At 38.8% G+C, this 26643-nt stretch overlaps 1 protein-coding gene across 1 annotated transcript in view; it reads right to left on the bottom strand.

Moving 5' to 3' along the window:
* Window positions 1-26643, bottom strand: part of sema5a (sema domain, seven thrombospondin repeats (type 1 and type 1-like), transmembrane domain (TM) and short cytoplasmic domain, (semaphorin) 5A) — a 788567-nt gene that overhangs the window by 124238 nt on the left and 637686 nt on the right. The window contains exon 14 of the mRNA XM_039754371.1: window positions 3296-3439. Within this exon, the coding sequence (XP_039610305.1) occupies window positions 3296-3439 (144 nt within the window). The remainder of the gene's footprint in view (window positions 1-3295; window positions 3440-26643) is intronic.

Below are 26643 nucleotides of genomic sequence, written 5' to 3'. Positions count from 1 at the left end.
TGGCAGGCATGGGCATTTGAAGATCGCCTTCCAGGCTATAATAAGGTATGCAATACCTCACTGGGGCAAGAGGATGCGCCACAGCTAACAATACTGTCTCCATTCTCTTCTGCAGCTCTGAGAAGCTTCCCACTGAGGGCACCTAAGCACTGCCCACAGCCTTCAAAGCCCCCACCTTTTCTAGTTAGGACCATATAAATCCGAAAGCTCCATAATGATGAAGACAGTGCCTCAGTCTAGGAAACGCAGTCCCGCATGATGGAGTGCCCTGACTCTGACCCGCTCGTGAACACAGAAACCTTAGACGTATCCGGTGTGTTCATAGCGTCTGCGACTTCTCTATTTTCTGTTGTGCCACTGTGCGCTCATTTTTGTTGTGAACAGGTGACCCAGTTAATGCCACAGCTTTTCTTTGGGTTTCCTTTGCCTCTTACAGCACTTATTTTATATTAATATTTTTTTGGTACCCAAATTAATGTATTTTATTTGCAATGAATTCTGCATTGTATGTATGCCACTTAAATTGATTACATTACATCTAGTAGGATTAACTACTGCAATGTGGTGTTCACTGAATGTTCAAACTGTTCTTTATACAGCCTCCAGTTAATCCAAAATGCTGCTGCAAGAATTATTACAAGAACAACAAAATCACTCCAGTTCTTAAATCCTTACACTGGCTCCCAGATTTCAAAATCCTCCTTTTAACATATAAAGCATTAAATGGCCAAGGTCCAGGTTTCTTGTCTGAACTTATCAGGAGTTACAAACCAGAGCACACATTAAGATCTCAAGATGCCGGTCTGCTTATGATTCCAAGAACTAATAAAATAACAGAGGGAGGTCGAGCCTTTAGTTACAGGGCCCCTAAACTGTGGGGTGGTCTGCCTGCTACTGTAAGAGATGCCAGTTCGGTCTCAGCTTTTAAATCCCGGTTGAAGACTCACTACTTCAGTTCAGCATATCCTGACTAGAGCTGCTGATTAACTGTACAGACTGCATCTCTGTTGTCAGTCATTAGCACTAAAACATAAGTAACATGATAGTTATAATTTGTTACTAACCTTCACCTATTCTGTTTCTGTTCTCGGTACTCAAATGTGACACTTGGTGCCACGGCCCACCTGTTAAGTTGTTTTGCCTGCCTAAGGTAAAGTCATCTCTGATGGAGGATCACAGGAAGCATCAGGAGAGGGGTCCTTTCATCGTATTGGCTGGCCCAGCGCTGTTTCAGCTGTGGAATGGCCAAATGGGGCAGGCAGCTTGATGGCTGAGGTCTCCAAGACTCTAGACTCTAAACAAATCCAAATCATATTAAGGGATATCATCTACTGTTAAATTCTGCTGTGTACTTGTAAAATATTTATTTTTATACTGTATTGAGGATTTGTTCTGATCTGTGTATTGTTTTGTATTGTATTGTATTGTATTGTATTGACTCCTTTCTTTATAAGACACCCTCTGCACGCTCAACCTACCTGAAAAGGGGTCTCTCCTTGAACTGCCTTTCCCAAGGTTTCTTCCATTTTTTCCCTACAAGGGTTTTTTTAGGAGGGTTTTCTTGTCTTCTTAGAGAGTCAAGGCTGGGGGGCTGTCAAGAGGCAGGGCCTGTTAAAGCCCACTGAGGCACATCTTGTATCATTTTGGGATATACAAAAATAAATTGTATTGTATAGTATTGTATTGTATTGTATTACCCATGTCTCTTGAGAAATCAGAACTGTCGATGTCTCTGTGCATCCTGCATTACTCTTTATATAGTTTGTCTGGGATGCTGCAGCTCAATTATTAACCTAGAGTTTAAAATTACCACTTCAGTCCTCAAGTATCTCATTAGTATTATATACATTTCTCTGTTCCTATCATGATAACTGTGTTATACATTCCAAGAGAAAAATGAAAAGGCTTGAAGAATGCAATCCTTAATGACTACTATGTATTATTGCATATGCATGTAAGTCAAGGTCCATGATGGATTGGTGCCCCGTCTAGGGCTGATTCTTACTTTCCATATGATTCTACTGGGACCTCCGCTAACCCCACATGATTTTGAATTGCACTAAATGGATCTGAGAATGTCATGCTATTAAGGTCAAGCAAAAAAGAGGATGTAAAGAAATGAGGTTTAAACAATGGTGAAGTACTGACGATTTTTTGTTCTTCACCTCTGCTTTCAATGGATCTTTTATGGAAATTCTAGTTCAAAAATATGAAGGTTTGATTCCTTACAAATTTGAAAGTGACCTTCAAATGAATTATGTTCCTCACAAAACTTTTATCAGTGCCATTCTTCCTCTTAAATAAAATTTTGGCCTGATATTTATGCCTTTGTTTGCTGTTTACTTTGGAATTCTGAAACACCTTCAATTAAACACTCAGCACTGATCTGGGATTAGGTCTTGTCAGGGGTGTCTCTTCCTGACTTAAAGCGTTTTCATTGGGCCTTTGCCTTTCGACCACTCTATTTCTGGTTTACCTCTCCCTTCTTCCCTTCATCCTGGCTTCCCATAAAATGTAATTTAATTTCTCCGAGTTTACCATCCACTTTCCCTTTTTTTGTCCCTTAAAATTAAAGCATACATTTATAAATATGGTCCCTTAACTTCTTATGCCCTAAGGACTTTGTACTGAGTTGAGAGGCATTTAGGTTCATCTAGGAGTTCTTTTAGGGCTGATGTGCACAGTAGATCCTTCTCCCTGGACACATATGGGTTTAAGTACATTTGGAGACATTTTTGACAACTCTGGGCAGCTTTGGGTTCAAAGTTTTCTATCAATATTCTACTGTCATTCTTTTTCTCTCTCTCTTGTAATTTTCTTATTCACAGAGCTGTGGCAGTCTTTGGGGAACATCTACATGATTATTAATTTGTATTCCCTTAGATATTTTTGGTATTCCTTGTACCAAAGGACCAAAAAAAAAAAGAAAGTGACCTGCAGTTTCTGAATGGAAGGAGCACCTGGCACCTGGCATTGTTCTCTGAGATGGCCTGTTGTCTTTTCCAATGCTAGTTCCTGCCGCTGTTGCTGAACTGGTTCAGACATCACCTGCATATTTGATAAACTAAACAGGTTCAATAAATCAACATAAAGAAAATATTTTCTGAGGGATACAGGAACAGGGAAAGTCTTGTAATCATTTTTCTTTTAAAGTAGACCAGAACCTTTTAGGCTCAACTGCAACTTCCTTAACGGCATGACTGTAAAAGTTCTCTAGAAGAAGAACTCATCTGTCACATATGATGCCTCTCAGAGTTCAGCTCACTGATTTCTTGCTAGAAGTCTTTGCTCTTACCTTTCCTCTCTGTTTTGGCCCACACAAACTCTCCCTCCATGGCGAGGTGTTGGGTTGCTGCACGTTCGCTGTCGCACTTGGAAGCCGATTCCACAGCTAGTGCTGCATACAGACCAGGCCGTCCAAGGGGTCCATCCTCCATTCCTGAGGAAAAAAGTGAAATCATGGGATGAGGGTGCTTTCTTCAGACTACTAATAATTTATTTTATATTCTACAAATCATATTATTAAATGGGCAAAAAGTATTTGTTACAAAACTAACGGATACACCTTCTATACTGTTGCTATTGAAACTTGGTACATAAAGAGAATTAGACACAAAAATAATATACTGTAAACAACCAGCATATGGCTTATGTTGTTTATAATTTACCTGATTGTGATTGGACTTTTAACACTAGAATTACCAGAGCCTACGAAAAAACTCGTAGGTCCGTCCCACCTTAAATTGCTGCGCACCTCTCCATCAGTGTCTTTTGTCCTTTAAATGTGGTGATAAGCAGCAAGCAGTCTGCTATCAGATTCCCCACCGGGGCACAGTTTCCTCAGCTCAAGTCTGTTTACCTGCGTGTCAGCTGCTTGGAGTTGTATAGAGTGAGAAGTCAAGCAAAATCACACCTTTTATAAATACTATATCGTTATTTGGAACATTTGCATTTCATGTGTGTTCCGTGTCTACAACAATCTATATACAGTAAACACATTGTTAAAACATAAACGTTTTTCATGTTTTAGCAATAATTGACAAAATGTAGACATGAAGTGTATAATGTGTTAAGCCTGATTTCCAAATATCAAATAAACACTTTCACAAAAGGTACAAATATGATAGAACAAGTGCACTTCTATTCAAAAATATAAGCTACAGAAAAAGAACCCACGTTAGGGTGCAATATTGACACATATTTGCTACGACCGCTTCGGTGGCGCAACAGTATCAACTGTTGACTGGTAATCAAAACTTCACAGGTTCAATCCCAGACGAGTCCATTTTGAGAAGTGAGCTGCTCTTATTCTTACTATTTTAGAATAAATACATACCTTTGATTTCAGTGAATAACATCCGGTGTAAATGTATGATACTTGTAAAGGTTAGCTTTGTTTTTTTTTTATTCAGTTTTATTCTCTCAGTCACGTTCACGATCCTACCCTCCCCCCATCTGACACTGCTGTTTTCACATAAAGACGCGCTATAGCTCTGCACTCTACTTGTGACTTTATGTTGTAGGAAGTAAATAAATAAACCAAGGTAAATAAGTAAATAACATTCGATCTGGCTCTTATATGCAAAGTACAGCGATGGCAGCTTCCACCTGAAGCTATAGACTCTTCAGTATGCAAGCGACTCTCCACACTAGTGTTTAGATCTGGAATCTAGGCTCTGGTAATTCTAGTATTAATGGTATTTCAACTTGTGCTAACTATCGAAGATGGGCTGAAATCTAAGTACAGTAATCCCTCGCTATATTGCGCTTCGACTTTCGCGGCTTCACTCTATCGCGGAGTTTAAATATAAGCATATCTAAATATATATCACGGATTTTTCGCTGGTTCGCAGATTTCTGCGGACAATGGATCTTTTAATTTTTATTACATACTTCCTCAGTTTGTTTGCCCATACAAGAGAAGCTATTGGTGGATGGCTTAGAAGCTACCCAATCATAGCATGTATTACATATTAACTAAAACTCCTCAATGATATAAGATATGCTTCCCGCGCGGTGCTTGATTGTTTGCATTTCTCTCTCTCTCACCCTCTCTGACATTCTCTGCGCCTGACAGAGGGGGTGTGAGCAGAGGGGCTGTTTGCACAGAGGCTGTTTGCTTAGATGATACGGACGCTCCTCTAAAAAATGCTGTTTTGTTGCGCTGCTTCGGCATACTTAAAAGCCTAAAAACCATGTATTGATATTTTGATTGTTTGCTTTTCTGTCACGCTCGCTCTCTCTCTCTGACATTCTCTGCTCCTGACGGCGCTCCTTTGAAGAGAAGATATGTTTGCATTCTTTTAATTGTGAGAAAGAACTGTCATCTCTGTCTTGTCATGGAGCACAGTTTAAACTTTTGACTAAAGGGTGTTATTTCATGTCTAGACGGCTCTAATAATGTTAACAGTGTGGGAGAGTTTATAAGGGCTTAAAAGATATAAAAATAACCATACAAACATATGGTTTCTACTTCGCGGATTTTCAACTATCGCGGGGGGTTCTGAAACGCAACCCCCGCGATCGAGGAGGGATTACTGTATTCACTGTAGATCTCAGCATTAACATTTTCATAGCGCCGTGAAATGCATATGTCTCTGTTATATGCCATTTGGTACAGGATTTGTAAAAGCAGGGCTAATGTCTGTGATTTGCCATCTATTGAAATGACAAATTAAATTTTCATGTCAAAATTTTATTACTAGAAATGTCTTTGATGCACCATCTGTTGGAAGAATGAGACATAGAAACTGAATGGAGAGGGACAGACAGACACTTATCTTTTTATCATAGTGGATTTTCAAGAAAAAGAAAATTCTGTAAAGTTTTTTTTCCTTTATACACTCTTAAAAATAAAGGTGTCATGCTATGGGGGAACCATTTTTGGTTCCCAAAAGACCCATCAACATGCAAGTTCCAGAAAGAACCTTTATGTATTTAGACCCATAACAGGCCGCATTCCAGGAAAAGATTTGTGAAATACCAATGGGTCCTGATTTTAAAAGTCCTCTTGATGCATACGTACTTTAACACAGGTCAAATCCAGGATTTCATCATATGTTAATGTCTTGCTAGGTAGCCTTCCTACATCCATCTATCCATTATTCAACCCACTATATTCTAACTACAGGGTCACGGGGGTCTGCTGGAGCCAATCCCAGCCAACACAGGGCGCAAGGCAGGAAAAAAACCCTCGGCAGGACGCCAGCCCACCGCAGGGCACACACACACACACCAAGCACACACTAGGGACAATTTAGAATTGCCAATGCACCTAACCTGCATGCCTTTGGACTGTGGGAGGAAACCCATGCAGACACGAGCAGAACATCTCTGAGGCTAAGGATCTGCGCTGGTATCACGAAGGTTGCCGGTTCAAATCCTCGTCACTGCCAAAAGAGATCCTACTCTGCTAGGCCCTTGAGCAAGGCCCTTAACCTTCAATTAGTCCAGGATTGCTGTACAATAGCTGACCCTGCACTCTGTCCCCAAGGGGTATGCAAAAACGAACAAATTCCTAATACGAGAAATTGTATAAGGCAAAATAAAGAACAAAAAAAAAAACATGCTAACTCTAGGCCAGGATGACCTGGGAAGCAAACCCGGGTCTCCTAGCTGCGAGGCAGCACCACTACCACTGTGCCACCGTGCCACCTCCTTTCATACATTAAAGATTTTTTTTTTTTTTTTTCGAAACGTTAAAACATTTCTCAAAGAACAAAGAACCAACTTCATATTCAAAGAATGAAATGGTGGTTTGCCAAGCAATGGTGCTACGAGGAACCACAAAACCTAGTAAAGGACCATTAAATGCCATTAAAGAACCAGGATTTTAAGAGTGTAGGTTTGATTAGCAAAAGGAAACACATAGGCCTTCAAAAACCTCCAGCGTCTGATGCCCTAATGACAAGTGAAAATCCAGTTGACTGTATTAACTGTAACGATGGGTTTGCTACCAACCACACTAGTGAGTATGCTGGACACTTCACAATCACTCGCCAACTCAATTGGTACTAAAGCTCCCAACTTCTGTTCTGTATCGCACACAGCTTTGCAGCTCATTGATACAACAGATAACTGTACGTAGCTGGGATACAGGGTATAAAAAGACAACATTTTTAGCATTTTGATGATAACTTTATTGAAGACAGATTGACTCATAAATTTTGAAACTGGAAATGCACACATCAGGCAAGATGAAAACATTAGTCATGTAAAACTCACTGGGTAAAAGTTTTTAAATGCACAAATGAAATACAAGGAATGCCAAAACACGTTAAAAACTGACTGCTGGCTGTTATTTGCTGTTATATAATGCTACGGGTCAACATTATAATGGATAATATTTGTCGGTTTGTGACTTGCACTGGACTGGGATATCACACGGTATGATCAAAATGTTCACGATTTGTAATTTAGTGTTGGAAAAAGAAAAATACAAAAAGTGATGGCCTGTTTAACTGCCACCTGGCTGAGCTCCAGGCAACCTGTGTTGAGATGGGAGAAAGGACAACCATCATTACAACACTCCAAGGATCTGGGTTTTCCTGAGAGTGGCCAGACAGAAGACTCACTCCAGTAAAAGACACATGGAGTTTGCAAAAAGGCCCCTAAAGGTCTCACAGACTATTAAAAGCAAGATTCTCCGGTCTGAGAAAACCAAAATTAGCATCATGTCTGAAGGAAATCAGGCACAGCTCATCACCTGTGCAATGAAATTCCAATCATAAAGCATCCAATGGTGGTGGTAGCATCATGCTGTGGGGTTGTTTTTCAGCAGCAGGAGTTGGAAGACTAGACAGGTGTAATCAACAGGGGGCGCCACAAAGCCCCAAACCCCAGACATGAATGCAGAAATAAGTCCAGGGTTCAAAACGAAGATTTTCATTTTAAAGAAATAAGTCCATACAGCAACAATAACCTCTGTTCTTCTTTCTCTTCTCTGCTGCTCCTCCCAGATGAGTGTTGCCTGTCTCCTCTCTGGGCTCTGACTTGTTCTTTTTATTGAAGATCCTGGGAGCACTTCCGAAGCCAGGGCATTGCCTGTTGGAAGTACTTCCAGGTCACACAGAAGTTCCATAAAATAGGGAGTATAACTCCCCACAGCATACCATGGCGGCATCTATGGATCCAAACAGGGTTGTCCCATTGGACTACTGTTCCCAGCATTCCCTGTGGGTGTTGAAATGGGTACCAAAGCCCAGAGATGCAGCCATTTTGCAGATCAAGGGAGTATATAGCCTTGATACAGAGCCTCCCCCAATCTCTCCATTGTACTGGTCTACTGGTCAGTTAAGAGAATGGGGCCAATCCTGGCAGGGGCACCAGCCCACGGGTGCTGTCCATCACACAGGTAAATCGCTGAATGGAGCAATGTTCAGACATATCTTAAAGGAGTACCTGATCATGAGCGCTCTGAACCTGACTAGGCTGAAGATTTACCCTTCAGCAGGATAACAACCCTAAGCACAAAGCAAAGACAACACACAAAGTGGCTTAGGGACAACTCTGGGAATGTCTTTGAATTGGCCCAGTCACAGCCCAGACTTGATTCCACTCACACATCACTGGAGGGATCTGAAAATGGCTGTCCACTAATTAGTCTTCATCCAACCTGACAGATCTGCAAAAAATGTGCAAAAAAGAACAGCAGAAAATTCCCAAATCCAGGTGAGCAAAGCTTGTCATGTCATACTCAAGAAGACTCAAGGCTGGAATGACTGCCAAAGGGGCTTCAACAAAGTACGGAATGAAGGGTCTGAACACTTGTGTCAATGTGAGATTTCAGGTTTTTTTTTTAATAGATTTGCAACCATTTCTAAAATTCTGTTTTCACTTTGTCATTCTGGGGTGTTGATCGATGGAAAAATGAATTCAAATAACTTTAGAACAAGGCTGCAACATAACAAAATGTGTAAAAAGTGAAGGGATCTGAATACTTTCCGAATCAGTTAACAATAGTCAAAATAATCTTAGGCTCATTTTTAATAAATCCTGGTGCCCCTATAAATGTATAGAATAAGAAAATTGCAATACATAATCAGATTGTTAAGTTACTTGAAAATGGTGCATCTTTCTATTGATCCTCAGTCAGTCATTCAGTTCTTATTTTATACAGTGCTATCACAAAGTGCTTTACAAACTGCATAAAATCAGCATACTATATGAAACCTTTTGAATGATCAACCTGAAATGTATATATTTTAAATGGCCATCAATGTTTTTTATACAGGACTTTTCACATTATGAGATTCTTTTTAATACATAAGACTAGACAAGAGCAGAAAACTGATTATAGACTCATCAGTTATTAACTTATAATGCATCTGTTGAATGATCATTTGTCAGTTGATCTTTATTTTATATTGCACCATGAAATGCTCAAATGAAATCTCTAAGTACACAATGTATGAAAAAATGATAGTTATGGAGTTAGAAAAATAAAATAAAAGCCTGGTTTTTCACACAAATGCCCACTGGCTGGCATCAAGACTCTGATCCAATCTATGAAGTTACCCAGAGGGGCTGATTAACAGGACACAGATGGGGCTGCTCTGGCAAGTGCCAATGACTATAGCCATGATTTGTGGAAATACATAACTGATTATATTACTGTGGTCTTTGGCCGGCTTGTCATCCCAGCAAATACCCCCAGGCCGCCAGATGGAGCCCTCCCTGCAGTATGGAGGTGCCCCGAAGACCAGCAGGGAGTCATGGACTGTGTAGTTTTTATACACGACCCTGCTGGATACTACAGGGGCCGCAAGTGGGAGCTGCAGGGAGGACCGAAGAATCATTTGTGCCCTATAACACGGAAGTACGTCAGAGGAAGAGCGACGTGCTTCCGGGGTGAGAAGAAGGACTTGTACCTGACCTGGAAGTGATAGAGAATCACATGGACTGGGGATTGGGAACACTTCCGGGTCAGGGTATATAAAAGGACTGTGGGAGCTTCCAGACAGCAAGCTGAGCTGGGTGGAAGGGTGGCAACGCGTCTGGGAGTGGAGGATTGTTTATTGTTATTGATTATTGGTGTGTTTATGAGTATAGTGGAGGAGAGGCTGCTTTGTGCACTGTGGCGAATTCATAAAGTCAACATTTGGACTTTTATCTGGTGTCTGGAGTCGTGGACAAGGGTTCAAGGAAGCGATAGCGCCCCCAATCTGTCACAATACATATAAGGTTAATTATATATAATTAACATCTATTTAACATGATAATTCGTATACCATTGTCCTGCTTCTGTACACAAGGCACGGTAACACATTTAAAGATGCATAATTAAAATAAGATATTTTGTTACAGAAAAGTAAATGAGAATTGTGCAACTTATAATGATTTGTTCACAAATCAAATGAACGAGAGTCATTAGGCTGGTTCTCGGGTAGTGACTCGTTTGTGAATCAACTGAACAAGAATCCATAGACTGATTCTCAGTAAGTGACACGAGTCAAGGCTCAGGATTCAGGGCGTTCTTGTGCATGTGCTACAAACATCTACCAGCGAAACGAAAGATGCTGACGACGTCACACAAGAAGAACACACATGCACTACAGCATTCCTGTTGAGCTCTACTTGATCGATTTGTTTGTGTTCACAAATCGGTTTGTAGGATTCACTTAAAAGAGTCACTCAAAAAGAATGGAATGCTGGCTAATCGCCTGTCATTAACACACACTACATTGAGATGTGAGATTAGAAAATGATTCAATCAATGAAAAAAGTCAACACTGCCGAAATTTACCAGTTCATTAATAAACATGAAAGAAAATCTCTATTAGAAAACCTGAAAATGTAGTATCTACAGATTTAGCTCTACAAGCAGCAGTGCCCATATTTTGTACAGGGTTGAATCGTGTTATTGCCACATACACTGCAGAGGTTCAGCGAGCTGTTTCTTTAATGAATGGAATTAGTTTCCCTTAACCTTGTTTGCAAAGGTCTGTTGAATTTCTTTTTTGATAATTTCAAAGTGCATTGCTTTTAAAGGTCACTTACTGTTCCAAAGTGAATTCTCTTTTCATCTTAAGGGCTCGATTTAGGCATTTTAGGTCAACACAACTTTTTAATGTTTTGCTTTACAGCGCAAAAGTCACAGTAAAAGGAATAAGCGATCAGAAGGCAGAAGTTAAATATATAATCAAAAAGAAAGCAAAGATCGAAAATGAGACGAAGGGTCAAAACCAAAAATCGAACTAAGAAAAATGTAACCTAGCAGATATTCAAAAAAGTAAAGAAAACACGACCAAAGTCTTTAGTTTATCAGCCCTATTGGATGGCTATGTAAGGATGACCCTTTTATTCAGTCACGTAGATGACATTACACACGAGTGCAGCCGCGTCATTAGCAAAATAGCAAATGCCGTTAGAAAGAAAACATGGCATTCAAGATTGTAGAAGCTAATTTTAATTAATGCAAACAACTGTCAGTTACCACAACCAAAGACACAAATAAATTCTCCACTCAGCTGGATGAAAAAATTAGAGGTAAGATATGACAATATTTCCATAATAAACTAATGACAAATACAATTCACTACACTCATTATTATTATGATGCACTCATTACACTCAGCTACTATGATACTAGCTAAGCAGGGGAAACCTAATTATAAAGCCTGTTCATTTTTTTTGTTATTTAGCCGAAAAATCTAGAGATGGCTGATAGATCAAGCCTTAACATTACAGTCAACTGTTTCAATTGACTGATATTTTAAACAAAATAAAAAATTAAAGAAAAATGAAATACTCAGAGGAAAAAAAAGGCTGAGGTTTGAACTGTCAGCATGGTTTTCAGATTCGCTGGCATAATGTGATGCACAACAGTTTAAAAATGCATTGTTTCAGCGTAGCCGTTTTATCTCATAAATCATAATGCTTTATTTATTCAGTGGCCCTGTGACCTGAGAAAAATAAGTAATCCAAGATATTAACCCAAAAATGCATAACATCCTTGAATAAGGAATACAACAGGACTGTAATATAATGACCTCAAGATGGGGTGAAAATTTTGTTTGATATATAAAATTGCAATGAATTAGATATTTAATTTCATAAATGGAATTTTAAAGTTTTATATATAATAAGATTTAGACAGCTCTTTTGAGCTGAATGTGAGTTGTATAATTAGCATAATATTTGTATATTTTTGAATATTTTAGTCCTTTGGATTAACAGCCGTTTTTTAGCTTTACTTTGAAGCAGCACTGTATTTCAATACATCTTTATCCAGATTTCTTTATGAGTTACTCTTCCAATTTCTAACCTTCTTATCAAGTTCAGAGTCACAGAGGGCTCGAATCATTCTGGCAGGGCTTCAGTGAGAATCTACCCTGGCAAAGGCACCAGCCCAATAGAGGGCACACTGTCACATACCCGCACTTGTTACACTAGATCCATTCACTTATCCTAACACACACATTTTTGACATGTGAGAGGAGACAAGTTTATGTCAAGAGTAAATGCACACAGGAGAATGTGCAGACTCCACACAGGCAGTGCCGCGACTGAGATTCAAATCCTGAGCCCAGTATTTCGATCTGCCTGCCAATCACCGCCAAGAAACTGTCCCCAACACTGCACATCCAGAGAGCTTCCCACAGTTCCTGGTGGTTCACTGTGAATGCACTCTCATTTAGTGAGTTCTTGTGCATTTTGCTGTGTTTTTTGTGAATTTTCCAGATATTGAACATTTTGCTCTGTTTTTTGACATTGCCTCTAAGTATCTGTATTGGGACCTGTTTGCTTTGGATTGCCTTTGTGTTACAGGCAATTCCATTTTGTCTTTTGTGCTCCACAGAACTTCATTATTACCGAAGAACCTTTTTTTGTGAACAATAAATGATTTACTTTATGTAAGGCCCTTTTTTGTGTGACTAGCTAGGGTTTTTAATGAGCTTTCCCCCTTCTAGTGGGCATTTTTGGAAGTGCTTTTGAAAAGTTTTGGGACTTACAGATTCTAGTTTGTGACAATGGGTAAGGAGTACAAACTTATGCAAGGCAGCCTGAAAATATACAGCATATCCCCAAGGCAGAGTGACACACATCTACACTCAGAACATCCAACCCGCTAATACACAAACTAGAAATTAATCTGGCCAAAATATTACCTATAAAAGTATGTGGATAATTTATAAATGTATTACTTTCAGTCAGTCAGTCATTCTCCAACCCGCCATATCCTAACACAGGATCACAGGGGTCTGCTGGAGCCAATCCAAGCCAACACACTAAACCACTTTCTACTTGTATCTGGAAGAGAAAAGCACTGTTACCGGTTCACACTTTGTCATTTTATCTGGGTAGTTTACCTATGTTTCCTTCTGCATCTGAAAGACGCGACTGTTAGGGTAATTTGACTATTGTTGGTGTTTGCATGAGTGTGCACTGGCCTGCCATCTTGACCATGTTAATTCCTGTAATGTGTTCTAGGCTAGTGAGATAGGAACCGACTCCCTGATCCCTTCAAAATGGATTGTGTAGATTCAGTGAATGGAGTAACATTTTAATACTTTTGTAACAGAAGTGAAAGAGAAAGAAGTAATAGGAAGGTACATTTTTTGTTCATTAATTTTTCAACCCACATATTTACTGGATGACATGAGGCATGTTGAAGATGTGGACACTGTTGGTTGGGCCTGTTTTTAGAATGAGGCAAGTTTTTCCAGAACATTAGGTTTGTTGAGAAGAGCACCTACAGGACTAGGATTGAGTTTCCTGGTTGGCAATCAGCATGGTTCCCCTCAGACAGATACCGATAATTTATTTTAAGTACTAAACAGAATGGTTGACTTGAAAAAGGCATTAGATATAATTTATTTCACTGCTAAATGGACCTATGGTGCAAAAGTCTTTAGGAACTGCAGGGAATATTTATATCATAAAGAGCAGAAAATAGCTTTCCACAGGGAGAAAGGAGTTTGTCTATTTGGGTTATAATAGTTTTGTTTTTAAAGATTTGGGAGTAGCTTGGAGTTTGTGTGTTGCTTTGTATTGATGAAAAACTGAACACCAGTTTCTGAATACCCCATCACAAAGCTAAAATGGTTTACAGTAATGTGAGAGACTGAAATTCATAAACATATACAATAAAATAGATAGATAGATAGATAGATAGATAGATAGATAGATAGATAGATAGATAGATAGATAGATAGATAGATAGATAGATAGATACTTTATTAATCCCAAGGGGAAAAAAAATATAACCCAACAGTAGCAACAAGAATAAAATAGAAACAAATTCTAAACAAAGTTTTTGATAGGTAAAAAGCTCAAAAACCAATTTTCATGAAACAGAAGCTATAAAGTAGTAGTGTTGTGTGGTATTGTGACTGCATGAAGAATGGCATCAAAAGATTTTAAATTAGTTGTTCCATGATGTCACTTGTTAATTTCCATTTGTTTAAACCGTAATGTTCAACTCCTTCAATCTCTCCTTCGAGCTTGTACCTCTCAGTCCTGAAATCAGCCTTGTTGCTCTCCTAATGGCCTTTCTCTAGAATCACTATGTATTTTTTATAATGTGAAATATTTTATAATATACTTACATCCCCAGACAGAAGAGCAGCTTCAGCGACAGACTGCTGTCACCGTCCTGCTCCACTGACAGACTGAGGAGGTCGTTCCTCCCCCACACTATGCGACTCTTCCATTCCACCCGGGGGGGGGGGTAAACGTTAACATTATACAAACTTATTGTCTGTTACAATACTACAATAACATGCATTGTTATCACTCTTTAATCTAATATTGTTCTTTATCAGTATGCTGCTGCTGGAGTATGTGAATTTCCCCTTGGGATTAATCAAGTATCTATCTATCTATCTATCTATCTATCTATCTATCTATCTATCTATCTATCTATCTATCTATCTATCTATCTATCTATCTACATCTTGTATCCTTAAAATCTTGATTGTGCATGATGAATGGCTCCTCCTCACTGAAGTTCCACCTTTCCCCTTCATTCATTGGTCAAGAGTCCTGCCTACATTTCAAAATTTCCATCTTGTTTATAAGTGCTTCCTGTTTCTGCACTACACCGATTCTTCAGAAGTATATATTTTAATAATATTTCAGCAAAAATGCATGGACTTTGGATATTGTGAGCATACAACTGGATAACTGACACTTGGATTATGAGACACGAGTAAACTGAGATTTTTATCAGGGATGTTTTTTGCTGTTGTTCATTTGCTCACTGTAGGCCACGGTTGAGGGCAATTGTATCATAAACTTTCTGAGCCTTGGTCATGAAAACATAAAATATTACTAAAAAAAACAGGGTTACTAACAGACAAAAATATAATTTTCAGGTAGGGTTTTCTTTCTTTGAAAGTTACTTGCAATTCTATATGAGATATCTGAAATCACAATATCTAAAATAGTCAAATTGGTCTTGAGTGTAGTTTAGGAAATCTAAAACTCTGAAATATCTCAAAATTACATGCTGTAAAAGGTATTATTTTTTTCAATAGGACTTTCTGTCAACTTTAAAAGAATACTCCACCTAAAAATGACATTTCTTTATATGCTACTTACTCCATGTAGTTTGTACTATTGGCCGAGAAAAAAAAATTGAATTTGGTGTTTTCAAAGAGAAAGTACTGTACATAACAAAGTTTCTGATAGATTGGAACCAAATAGTGACCAACGCTTGGCAACAGCAAATGGTGTGAAAACGTCCATGGAAAAAAAAAATATCTCATGTTACTCGTGTCGCATAATCCAATTCATATGTCAGTTATCCAGTCATATGCTGGCAACATGCAAAATGCAACTTATTTGATGAAATATGTTTATTATTAAACAAATACACAGGAACATAAGCATCATGGGAAAAACTGTTTGAACTGAAGACAAGAAGACTCTTAGCTAATGAATGAGGGGAAAGAGACAGATATCTCAAAATGGAAAAGAAGTTAATTTGAGATATACAGAAATGTAGTTGAGATTTCTGTAATTGCATTTGGATATTGTCAGGGTGCTGGGGCTTTTCAAATTTTATTATGCCTTTATGGCTGGCTCGGGTTTCAAGTTGTATGCATTTTTTTATGTGAAGGTTGGGAAGCTCGTTGGAGAAGGGGCTAGAAGGAAGGTGTTGTGGGTTTACGAAGTCGGCATTTTTCTGTTTTTCTTTTCTTTAACGGCGTCTCTCAGGACCATAACTATGAGAGAAATATAGGAGATTGTAAATAGTTCAAAGTCAAAGATGTTCATTTTTTGTTGCTGTTACAACCCTGTGTGTTTTTTTTTTTTCTTCTTTACTATTCAAGTAAACTTTCTGTGAGGCTTACTCTGTCCGTTTGTTCTTTTCTTCTTTTCAAAACTGACGCGGAGGTCACTACAATACATTTGATTTGAATCTGTAACACCCGTGGTAAATTTTTGCTACCTGTAAAAGATATCGCTGAAGGGATATAAGCAGAAACACACCTTTTACTTTTATTTTAACATTTATGCATAAAACAGTTAATTGACTAACTCTGAATCACATAGTAAGTCAGTAGTTGGCAACATTTTCACTTAAATTTTTAATGTCCTAACCACTTGGCCACTTGCCTCGAAAAAAGAAATAACGTACCAATGATATGGTTAGTAGAAACAGGAGTATATAGCAGGAGTGCCAGGTCTGGAAGCAATGCCAACAAACATCATACACTTCCACAACATGCTAATTTAGAAACACAATTCAGTTTAACATGCGGATATTTCTGAAATCAGTAGATACAAGCAGTACATGGAGAAAACTAAGGCACAGGCAGCCACTCGGCTGGGATATAAAGATGTGTCCAAGGAGGAGTGAGGTAGCAGGGCCGAGTCTTCCACCTAGTTTTTTTCAACAATTTAACACAACTTTGTCAGCAGCACTTAACTGACTAACTAACTAACTGTCTGGAGTATTTAATCATCTTTAAAACTGAAGTAAACTTTTAATGCTGTATATGCTAACTTCTCTTGAATTCTCCATAAGCTGCATCGTGGATCGATCTCAGAATGAACTGTCATTTACTTTGGAGAATTCTCTCCCTCTGCTTGTGCTTGAGGCTCCATCATACTGAACAGTCACTTTGCCCAGGTACACCTGCTCTTGGTTTTACATTTATTGTCCCTGTATTTTCCTCTGCTTCATTAGCACTTTTGAAAAAATCAATTACAGGCCATCTTGCAGTCATTATCTTAAAAAAATCATTACGTTAAATGATACCAGCAATATAAAAAAATTTGATAGGAATAACAGTTTTTTGTTTGACTGAAGGTTTTATTCAAAGGGAAATGTAGTTGGAAAATAGATTACAGTTATAAATATGTTCATGTGCTCTGAGCCTGTAATCAGTGAAGGGGGCTAGCAAAAAATAAATTCAACTGAACTGCTTTTATAGTTCTACAATATGACACCCAGTACAATAAAGTTGTAACATTGTGTTTAATGTCCTACAAATATGAACAAGTCCTGCATTTGGAGGAATAATACACTTTTAATCAACATGTCAGCAGGTTCTGGCTAGCGGTTGGAGTTGAGGAAGGGGATGCCCTGTTGTGGTATTTTCTGTTATATACGTTAGTACTTTTTATGACTGCGGTGGGCTGGCACCCTGCCTGAGGTTTGTTCCTGCCTTGCGCCCTGTGCTGGCTGGGATTGGCTTTAGCAGACCCATGTGACCCTGTGTTAGGATACAGCGGGTTGGAAAATGACTGACTTTTTATGATGATGTTGCCCAGAATTTCCTGGGGCCGTGCGGCTTGGTGTCTTTGACGGGACTATTTAAAGTCGATGCTAGCACTTTCTTATTTTCCATGATGATCTCCTTCCATTGCTACTTAGCCACATAGAAGAAGGAAACAAGCCATCCACATAGTGAACAGAGCTAATGATGGACAGAGAAAAAAATGGCATATTGTATGTATGCCTGGAGTTAATCTACTGTATATTAAAAAAGCTTCACTTGCTGAAATTGACATATTATTCCTTTATTGCAGTGTATATGTGTAATGCTGACTTGCTCACAAATGGCATGCTACTCTCTGCATTCATTAAACATGAATCATGAATAATGTTGAATCATGAAGTGGTATTGAAGAATTATATAATAAAGCTTTTCCAACTGTTCTATAGCTAATATGTAAACTAAAAGCATAGTTTATATAAAATACATGTAAGTTTTGTGATAAAATATTTATTAAAACAGGCAACAACCACAACAACAAACAGCAGACAAGAAATCAATCAAGAATAATTTTTAACAATTACAAAGCAGAATTATAAAATAAGATAAAAGCATTGCTTTATGTTTTCATAAGATATTAAATGAGCGTTAAGATGGTTTGATCCAGCATACACCTGCTCTTTATCTATTTCATTTCCTTTGATCTTTTCTACTTCTTTTTATGAAAACAAAAATGGCTAAATGTACAAAAATACATTAAGCGTCAAAAAAAACAGAAAAAAAACCCCAAACAAAATAACTGTGTCTTTGGGTCTGACTACACAGGACGTGATGGCTTTGTGATCACCTCTACAATGAGCCGAGCTTCTGGATGTGCAGAGCTCCCTGCTCTTTTGGGGTCAGAGTCCACCATGATTTTGCAGTAAGATCACAGGGCTACAACTCCTTAGCTTTTGTTCCTGCACTCCTCAAGAAGGCCAACCAGGGCAGCCCTTTGGCTTCCTGACTTCTGTAATGTGGCTGCACTCGCTGGTCTCTAAGCTCCAGACCATGAGCTCTCCTGTTTCAGCCAGGAAGTCTTTTAACTCTTCCACTGCAGTCTTTAGGCCTTCCTTTTTCTCTGAGAGGATGGTTAGCTTCCCATCGATTTTTTAAGCTGTCTCCCTTCTAGTGTCCTAGATGAACATTTAACATTTTCTCCCAAACCCCCATTAACTATCTCTTTCTCCTTCTTGTAGTTCTCTTGTGTCACCCCAGTATATGTGCAGGATTTAATGCCATCCGGTGGTGCCATTCTTCCTGTCCTTCCATGATTTCGTGTCATTACCTCCAGCACATACTGCTGTTTCACTTCTACTAGGGCCTGGCTGGGCTCTTCCTGTCTCCACCTTTCCTGCAATCCCACAGTCTACCCAACCTGTCACAATTTGAACCTCTCCTTTTTAGCATCTCCATTTTATAAAGGTGGTTTTAATCCTTCATTGTGATTGGAAAGAAGACTGGTTAAATTCAAGACTGTTTCTACCACTCCATACGTGTGTGAAGACAGAGACTGCAGTTGGAGACTGCCCATATTAAACAATCATTTATTATATAGCTAGCCATCCCCTGCGGCTCTGCCCATGTATTACTAAAAAGGACAGTGAGGAGCACAATGCCCAGCTCCCCACTCCTGATGTCACACTTCCCCCTCCCCTTGGCCCGCAGCCTCTGTCTCGGATTAGTGCGAATATATTGCTCCTGCAAGCGAACTATGATTCTTAGCGCAATGAGGGAAGTCGCAAAATCAACTGGAATGTTCAAGCAAATTCTAGAAAAAAAAAAAAACAATCTAAATCCGTTAAGCAGTTCTCTCGTTTGCTTTGTAAGCGGATGTAAGATACGCTCTGAGGCTGGCACGTTAGTGAGGAGGGTCCCGCGCCCCTCCCCTCAGCCCGCTGCATCTCTCTTTTGGATTTGTGCAAATAAATTGGTACCGCAAGTGAACCATAATATTTACCAAGATGAGAGAAGTCACAAAATCAACCGAAATCAGTCAGTCAGTCATTGTCCAACCCGCTATATCCTAACACAGGGTCACAGGGATCTTCTGGAGCCAATCCCAGCCAAAACAAGGCGCAAGGCAGGACAGGGCACACACACACACCAAGCACACGCTAGGGACAATTTAGAATCACCAATGCACCTAACCTGCATGTCTTTGGACTGTGGGAGGAAACCGGAGTACCCAGAGGAAACCCACACAGACACGGGGAGAACATGCAAACTCCATGCAGGGAGGACCAGGGAAGGGAACCCAGGATCAACCGGAATGTTCAAGCAAATTATAGAAAAAAACCCAATCAATCCGTTAAGTAGTTCTCTTGTGAAAAGCAGACAGACAGACAGACGTTGGATTTCATATATATATATATATATATATATATATATATATATATATATATATATATATATATATATATATATATATAGAGAGAGAGAGAGAGATAATTATTGTAAGTGCCCAGGAGGATGGATGGGCAACCTGGCAGATTGAGTAGGATTTCTTTCCCAGCCATAATGAAATGGCCAGGTTATGGATTATAATTCACATTCTGACTGGGATGCAGGAAGAAAGGATGGACTTGTGAGAGCTGGAATCCAGGAGCAGTTCATCTCCCAAATTAATGGGTGGCAGTGTCTCTCACCAGTAGTCCCAGTTTGGACACGCACAGGGCTGCATGGGAATTGGAATCCAAAAGCACAGCCTTGTAGTGGTCCTTGGGTGACGATGGAGAGTGCTGCTGGTGGGAGGGGACCTTCTTGGTTTCCGGAGGACTCAGAAGTGCATCCAGCAAGCCATGATGTGCCACCAGAAGTACTCCTGGGTCCAACTTAAAAGGGGCCCGCAGCCATACCTCAGTGAGTCAGAGTCGGGGGGCAGCAGGCAACACTCAACAGGAGGATGGAAGGAGACAAGAGAAGGCATTGGTTTTGGGATTGTTTTGGTTGTGATCATTTTATTAACTGAACTGTGTGGATTAAAAATCCATTTTAGTGAACCTGGAGTTGTGTTGGGTCTTATGTATCTGGGGTCTGGGGACTTGGTGGTGCCCCCTACTGTTCACACTATATTAGATGCAATAGAGAATTAAGCAGCAGTGGGTAAAGCCATTTACCTTCAGGACTTTCTTAGAAAAGAAATCAGACTCTCCTGCTATGCTTTAAGATCCTCATTATTGAGGACTTGAGTGACTGGACCAGGCCAAGGGGACGCCCATGTAACACCTGGCTGCGGCAGTTAGAGGGTCATTTCCGGAGAGTGTGACTGGACCGCGTGTCTGCCTCAGGGGTTGCCAACCAGGATCCCGAGCTGTTTCATCGTGTGGTGGGTGCGTCAACATGCTGTACCAATTAATGTCCCCCAACCTGACTTGACCTGACCTGACCGTGTATTATAATTATCTACTATGATTAATGCCAGGCATTCTCCTGATTGTCATCAATATTTTAAACATTATTATTTTATTTTCTGTATAATCTGGTGATCAAAACTACATGCAGTAATTAAAAAGAGTGAGATTCACCAAATTATTCTACAGCATCACAGTCACCTTCTTTGATTTATACACATAATGCCCTGTTGAAATAGCTAATTCTTTCTGAATTAATGTCAGTTTTGCAAGACATAACTTTTCTGTCTCATCCTTGAATGAGGAGTTATTATTATTTACAAATGATTTAGACTCTTCTTCAAGGAACATTATGTATGGTTTTAGTACCATTCTTAGCAAATGGCTAGTCTTATGTAGTAACATATTGTATGCAATGCGATTGTGAACTGTATACAGTAATCCCTCCTCCATCGCAGGGGTTGCGTTCCAGAACCCCCCGCGATAGATGAAAATCCGCGAAGTAGAAACCATATGTTTGTATGGTTATTTTTATATATTTTAAGCCCTTATAAACTCTCCCACACTGTTAACATTATTAGAGCCCTCTAGACATGAAATAACACCCTTTAGTCAAACGTTTAAACTGTGCTCCATGACAAGACAGAGATGACAGTTCTTTCTCATAATTAAAAGAATGCAAACATATCTTCCTCTTCAAAGAATGCGTGTCAGGAGCAGAGAATGTCAGAGAGAGAGAGACAGAGAAAAGCAAACAATCAAAAAATCAATACTTGTTTTTGGGCTTTTAAGTATGCCGAAGCACCGCGATGAGGCGGCATTTTTTAGAGGAGCGTCCGTATCCTCTAGGCAAACAGCCTCTGTGCAAACAGCCCCTCTTGCTCACACCCCCTCCATCAGGCGCAGAGAATGTCAGAGAGAGAGAAAAGCAAACAATCAAGCACCGCGCGGGAAGCATATTGTATATCATTGAGGGGTTTTAGTTAATATGTAATACATGCTCTGATTGGGTAGCTTCTAAGCCATCCGCCAATAGCGTCCCTCAAAAGGACTAGCGTTTTTGGTGATGAATTCCCATTGTCATTTTAAGCAGATAACTTTTACACGTAGAATAAATGTAAATAATGATACAGACTGGATAACAATATTCACTTGTTCAGTGTGACTCACTTTGAGCTGAGTTAGCCTGCCTGTCTTCTAAGGGCAATAAAAAATGCCTACCAATATACTGAACTGAACATATAACCTTTGGTGACAGGCCTACCCAGTGCTGTATTCCAGCATTACAATGCCCACCTGTGCATAGTTGCCATGAACACCTAAGTATACCTGTTGGCATCTTTCTGTCTCTAATTACATCGATGGATGCCAATTTTGGTCTGCTCCACTATCCATGAAGAATACTGACTCCCTTGTTGAGCAGGTGCAAAATGCTTGTTTGGAAGGGTATGGGAGACCACTCTACACTCATGTGACCCAATATCCCACTACATAGCTTCTATGACAAATCACAGGAAATTCACAAAAAGTATAGCTCAATGCTGGACCAGTAAATTACAATCAAATTTGCTTTTATTTTGTGACTTGTCCTGGAGATCTGTTTTCATAGAAATTGAACCACTGCTTCTTAGTGCAAGCTATAGCAGCCATTTTGGGATATTCTAATTATTATGAAAACTGTAGATCTGAAATGAAGGCAGCTTTTATTCAAACTGAATAGTGTCTTCCTATGATTGTTTGTTGTATTAACTATATAGATAACATCATAATACCTTCGTATTAACTATATAGATAACATCATAATACCTTCTGTCCATATTTTGAACTTTTCAGCTTCAGTTGAACATAAGATATTTGACAAACTAGAGGAGACCATTGAGTCCATCGAGCCCATTTGTTTAGCTAATAGCTAAGCAGTTCCAACAACACAACCAGATTCTCCTTAAAGGTTGCATAGATTTCTACAACTCTTTCTGTAAAGTAGTGCTTCCTGGTTTCAATCCTAAATACACTTCACCTTAATTTCCACTGGTGTCCTCACATATGTGATTTGCAAATTAGTCAAAAGAATTTGGCTGGATGTACTTTACTGATGCTTTTGACAGTTTTGAAGTCCTAGATAAGTTCTCCATGTAATTTTTGAGTTTAAATCTTTGAATCTGTCAGAGTAAGCTTCCATTGTAAATTTCTAGTGTGTAAGATATCTTTTAAAACTTACAGAAAACACTTAACTTTAGAACACAGCTTTGCATGGGAAATGCATATGTAGCATGTTTATGAAGAGTAACTCCAAATCCTTCAGCCCATTATTACTCTGGCTAGTCACCTAAGAAACTCCTCTGGGCTAATATTTTACAAATAAACGGATAAATGAATATGTTTGAAAGTCATGCTGCTGTGGGCCTAATGTCATATTATTCATAAAGAGACTGAACAGCACGTTGTGTTGAAAAACTCATAGCAGATCTTCAGTAAAAAGGTCCTAACACCATGCAAAACCCACACTTTGCATGACCACAACCCCATGGTGTCAGAGTACCGCAGTTGTAGTGTGTAGCGTGTCATGTGCATATACTATCAGTGCCACAGTATAGTAGTGATCTGCTTACTAGAAGAATTAGTTTAAAGTGTAACTAGATTGAGGACTTTTGCAAACAATATTGAAGGAATCATGCATATTTTTTCCCAGCTGTTCTTAAGTCAGTTAGTAATCAAATGAATTCTGATTTCTCATTGTAGACCTTCTTTATGTGTCCATGAAGAGCAAAACGAACAAAATACAACTGACGTTGAAACCATTACAAGAAAATCAGGAGTTGTCTCCCCTAGACTTTCTCGTTTACTCAGATATGGGGATGGATATTTGATGAGTAAACTGCAAGACAATGGTTATAGATGTATATTATATACATTAAAGAACCATCAACATCAAATTAAATTAATAATATATTGAACAATTATAATAAAAGTAAAGTTGAATAAATCGGGCTCTGCAGATGCATGAATAAAAGGTAAAGTACCACTTTCGGTTATCAGAAATAGCCCAAAAGTTGATAGAAATCTACGTTTTGTACCTAATACTTGTATGTAAATTTGGTTGACCTAAGTGAAAGCGTATTCAAGTTATCGTGTTTATATACACACACACACACTCAAAGACAGACACACAGATGTAATTCCGAAAATACTCAGGGAGGTCTAAAACGTTGAGATTCATCAAAATCTCGAAATGGAATTTTTGGAGGATTCCAATACTTTCCCTATACTTCTTATACAAGAAAGTCAGGGAGGTCTAAAACATCGAAATTCATCAAAAGCTCAACATCAAATTTTTGGACAATTGCAATACTTTCCCTATACTTGGTATACGAGAATGTAATGAAAGGCCACTAGCCAGACGTGATTATATCTTTGGACGTAATTAAATCAAATGGGAAATTTATAAAAAATAATCTAAAAATGTGCACAACTTTATGTAGATTCTGACGTTCTCATGACTGAAGTGTTTAAATTATAAAGGGGGTAAATTCTGCAACAAGAACATGGAGACAAACACCACACATTCTGTACACAGACAGACAACAGGACTGGCATTGACTAGTTCTATCCGCAGGTGCTAGCATTAAAAATTTGATTTGTTTACACTTCCATTTATTTTTCCCATTTCAAGATTTCATTACAGCACACTGTGTGATGCCTGTTGCTGTGTCTGTCCCCAAAGCTCTGGCCATAAGCACCTATGATCCCAAATAAATGTAACATAACCTACTCATACTGCAAGTAAAAGCCATAACAAAATACAATTTTGAACTTCTGTCTTTCTACCCTGCGGTGGGCTGGCACCCTGCCCGGGGATTTGTTTCTAAGAAGCCTTGCGCCCTGTGCATGCTGGGATTGGCTCCAGCAGACCCCCGTGACCCTATGCTAGGATATAGCGGTTTGGACAATGACTGACTGACTGTTTTTCTGACTTCAGCTTGTGATTTTATTTAACCTTACATTTTACTTTGTCTTCTTACTTTTGAAATACAAGCTATTTGCTTACAACAACAGACTTTTCTGAAAATGGCTTTAGTAAGAATGAGAGCTCCAAACCAGTGCTGCCTACAAACCCACATACAGTTGGAGAGAACGACAAAAGCTTAGCTTAGAAAAGTCCTTACAGATTTGTCATTAAAAATGCTTGACACAAAACTGTAACAGATGCCATCAATTTAATTAACTAGTTTGGATGCTTTACAGTAAGAGCAAGGAGCCACATTATCAGCCTCTGAAAAGGATAAACTTTGAAAGTAGATAATATATTACTGTGCCAGATTAACAGATGCATTACAGAAATCCCATAAACTAATTTAAACGTATAAATGAACAGCGAGCTGGACGTCTGAAACAAATGCATTTTTCTAATAAAGTGGAGCATGGTTGCAATATAGAAGTGTAAGGAAGCAGAGATGTTGGCTCATAGGGCTAGGTATAGGATTCAAATCTTAGTCAGAATTCTATGTGTTTTGAATTTACAGATCATTTCTGTGTAAATATCCTAGGGAAGCACATACAAGTCAAATATACTGTACAGTATGGTGCTTGGTTAACAAGAATTTGTGGTCTTCGAATTAATCCAGGGCCATAGGGTCAATGGCATTGCCCACACTCTTATAAATGTTAGGGTTATTAGAGGATGGGACAATTGTCCTAGCACACACATTCTGTAAATGTTTTTTTACTTACAATGTCCAACCCTTATTCCCACTGTACATATATAATTAATGATAAAATAATAATAATAATAATAAAGATGCCAGAGTGGTTCTTCAGAATGATGCCGAAGGGGAACCGTTTTTGGCTCCCAAAAGACCGATCCACATCAAGATTCCAGAAAAATGTATTTATTTCGATCAGTCACATGCTCCTTACGGTAGATAACCATGAACAGATGGAAACAGATTTGTGAAATACTTACCAATGGGTCATGATTTTAAAAGGACTCTTGCTGTATACATACAGTAACACAGGTTAACTTCAGGTTTTCTTAATCTGTCAGTGTCCTGCTAGGTAGCCTAACATACATTAAAGATTTTGATTTTTTTCGACATATTAAGAAGTTTTTCTAAACTCAGAACACCAACTTTATGTATAAAGAACACTTCTCACAATGACATGGTGCTTTGTCAAGCAATGATTCTATGAAGGACATCACAACCCAGTAAAGAACCATAAAGTGCCATTAAAGAACCAGTATTTTTTAACATGCCTAATGGCATTCTACTGGGTTGTGTGTTTTCTTGTAAAACCTTTAATACTGTGAAAGGTTGTCTATGTATTAAATTCATTATTTAAACTTTAAAAAGGTCCCTAAAATGCAACAAAATGAGATCTTTTAGCCGGATACTAAAAGATCAAGAAAATCTGAGCTTAGCCTGTATTATTGTATGCAGCAAGAGTTACTTTAAAATCATGAAGCCATTGGTATTTCACAAATCTTGTACCAGCTTTTTGTTTTTCTGATATGGATGTAAATAATTTAACGTTACTTCATGTGAAGGGTTCTTTTGGGAACCAATATCGTTCCTTATGGCATCGCT

This window comes from Polypterus senegalus, chromosome 5, assembly GCF_016835505.1.
Source record: "Polypterus senegalus isolate Bchr_013 chromosome 5, ASM1683550v1, whole genome shotgun sequence".
Classification (NCBI taxonomy): Eukaryota; Metazoa; Chordata; class Cladistia; order Polypteriformes; family Polypteridae; genus Polypterus; species Polypterus senegalus.
Note: the sequence above shows the minus strand (reverse complement) of the source record. Positions and strands in the feature narration are given on the sequence as shown.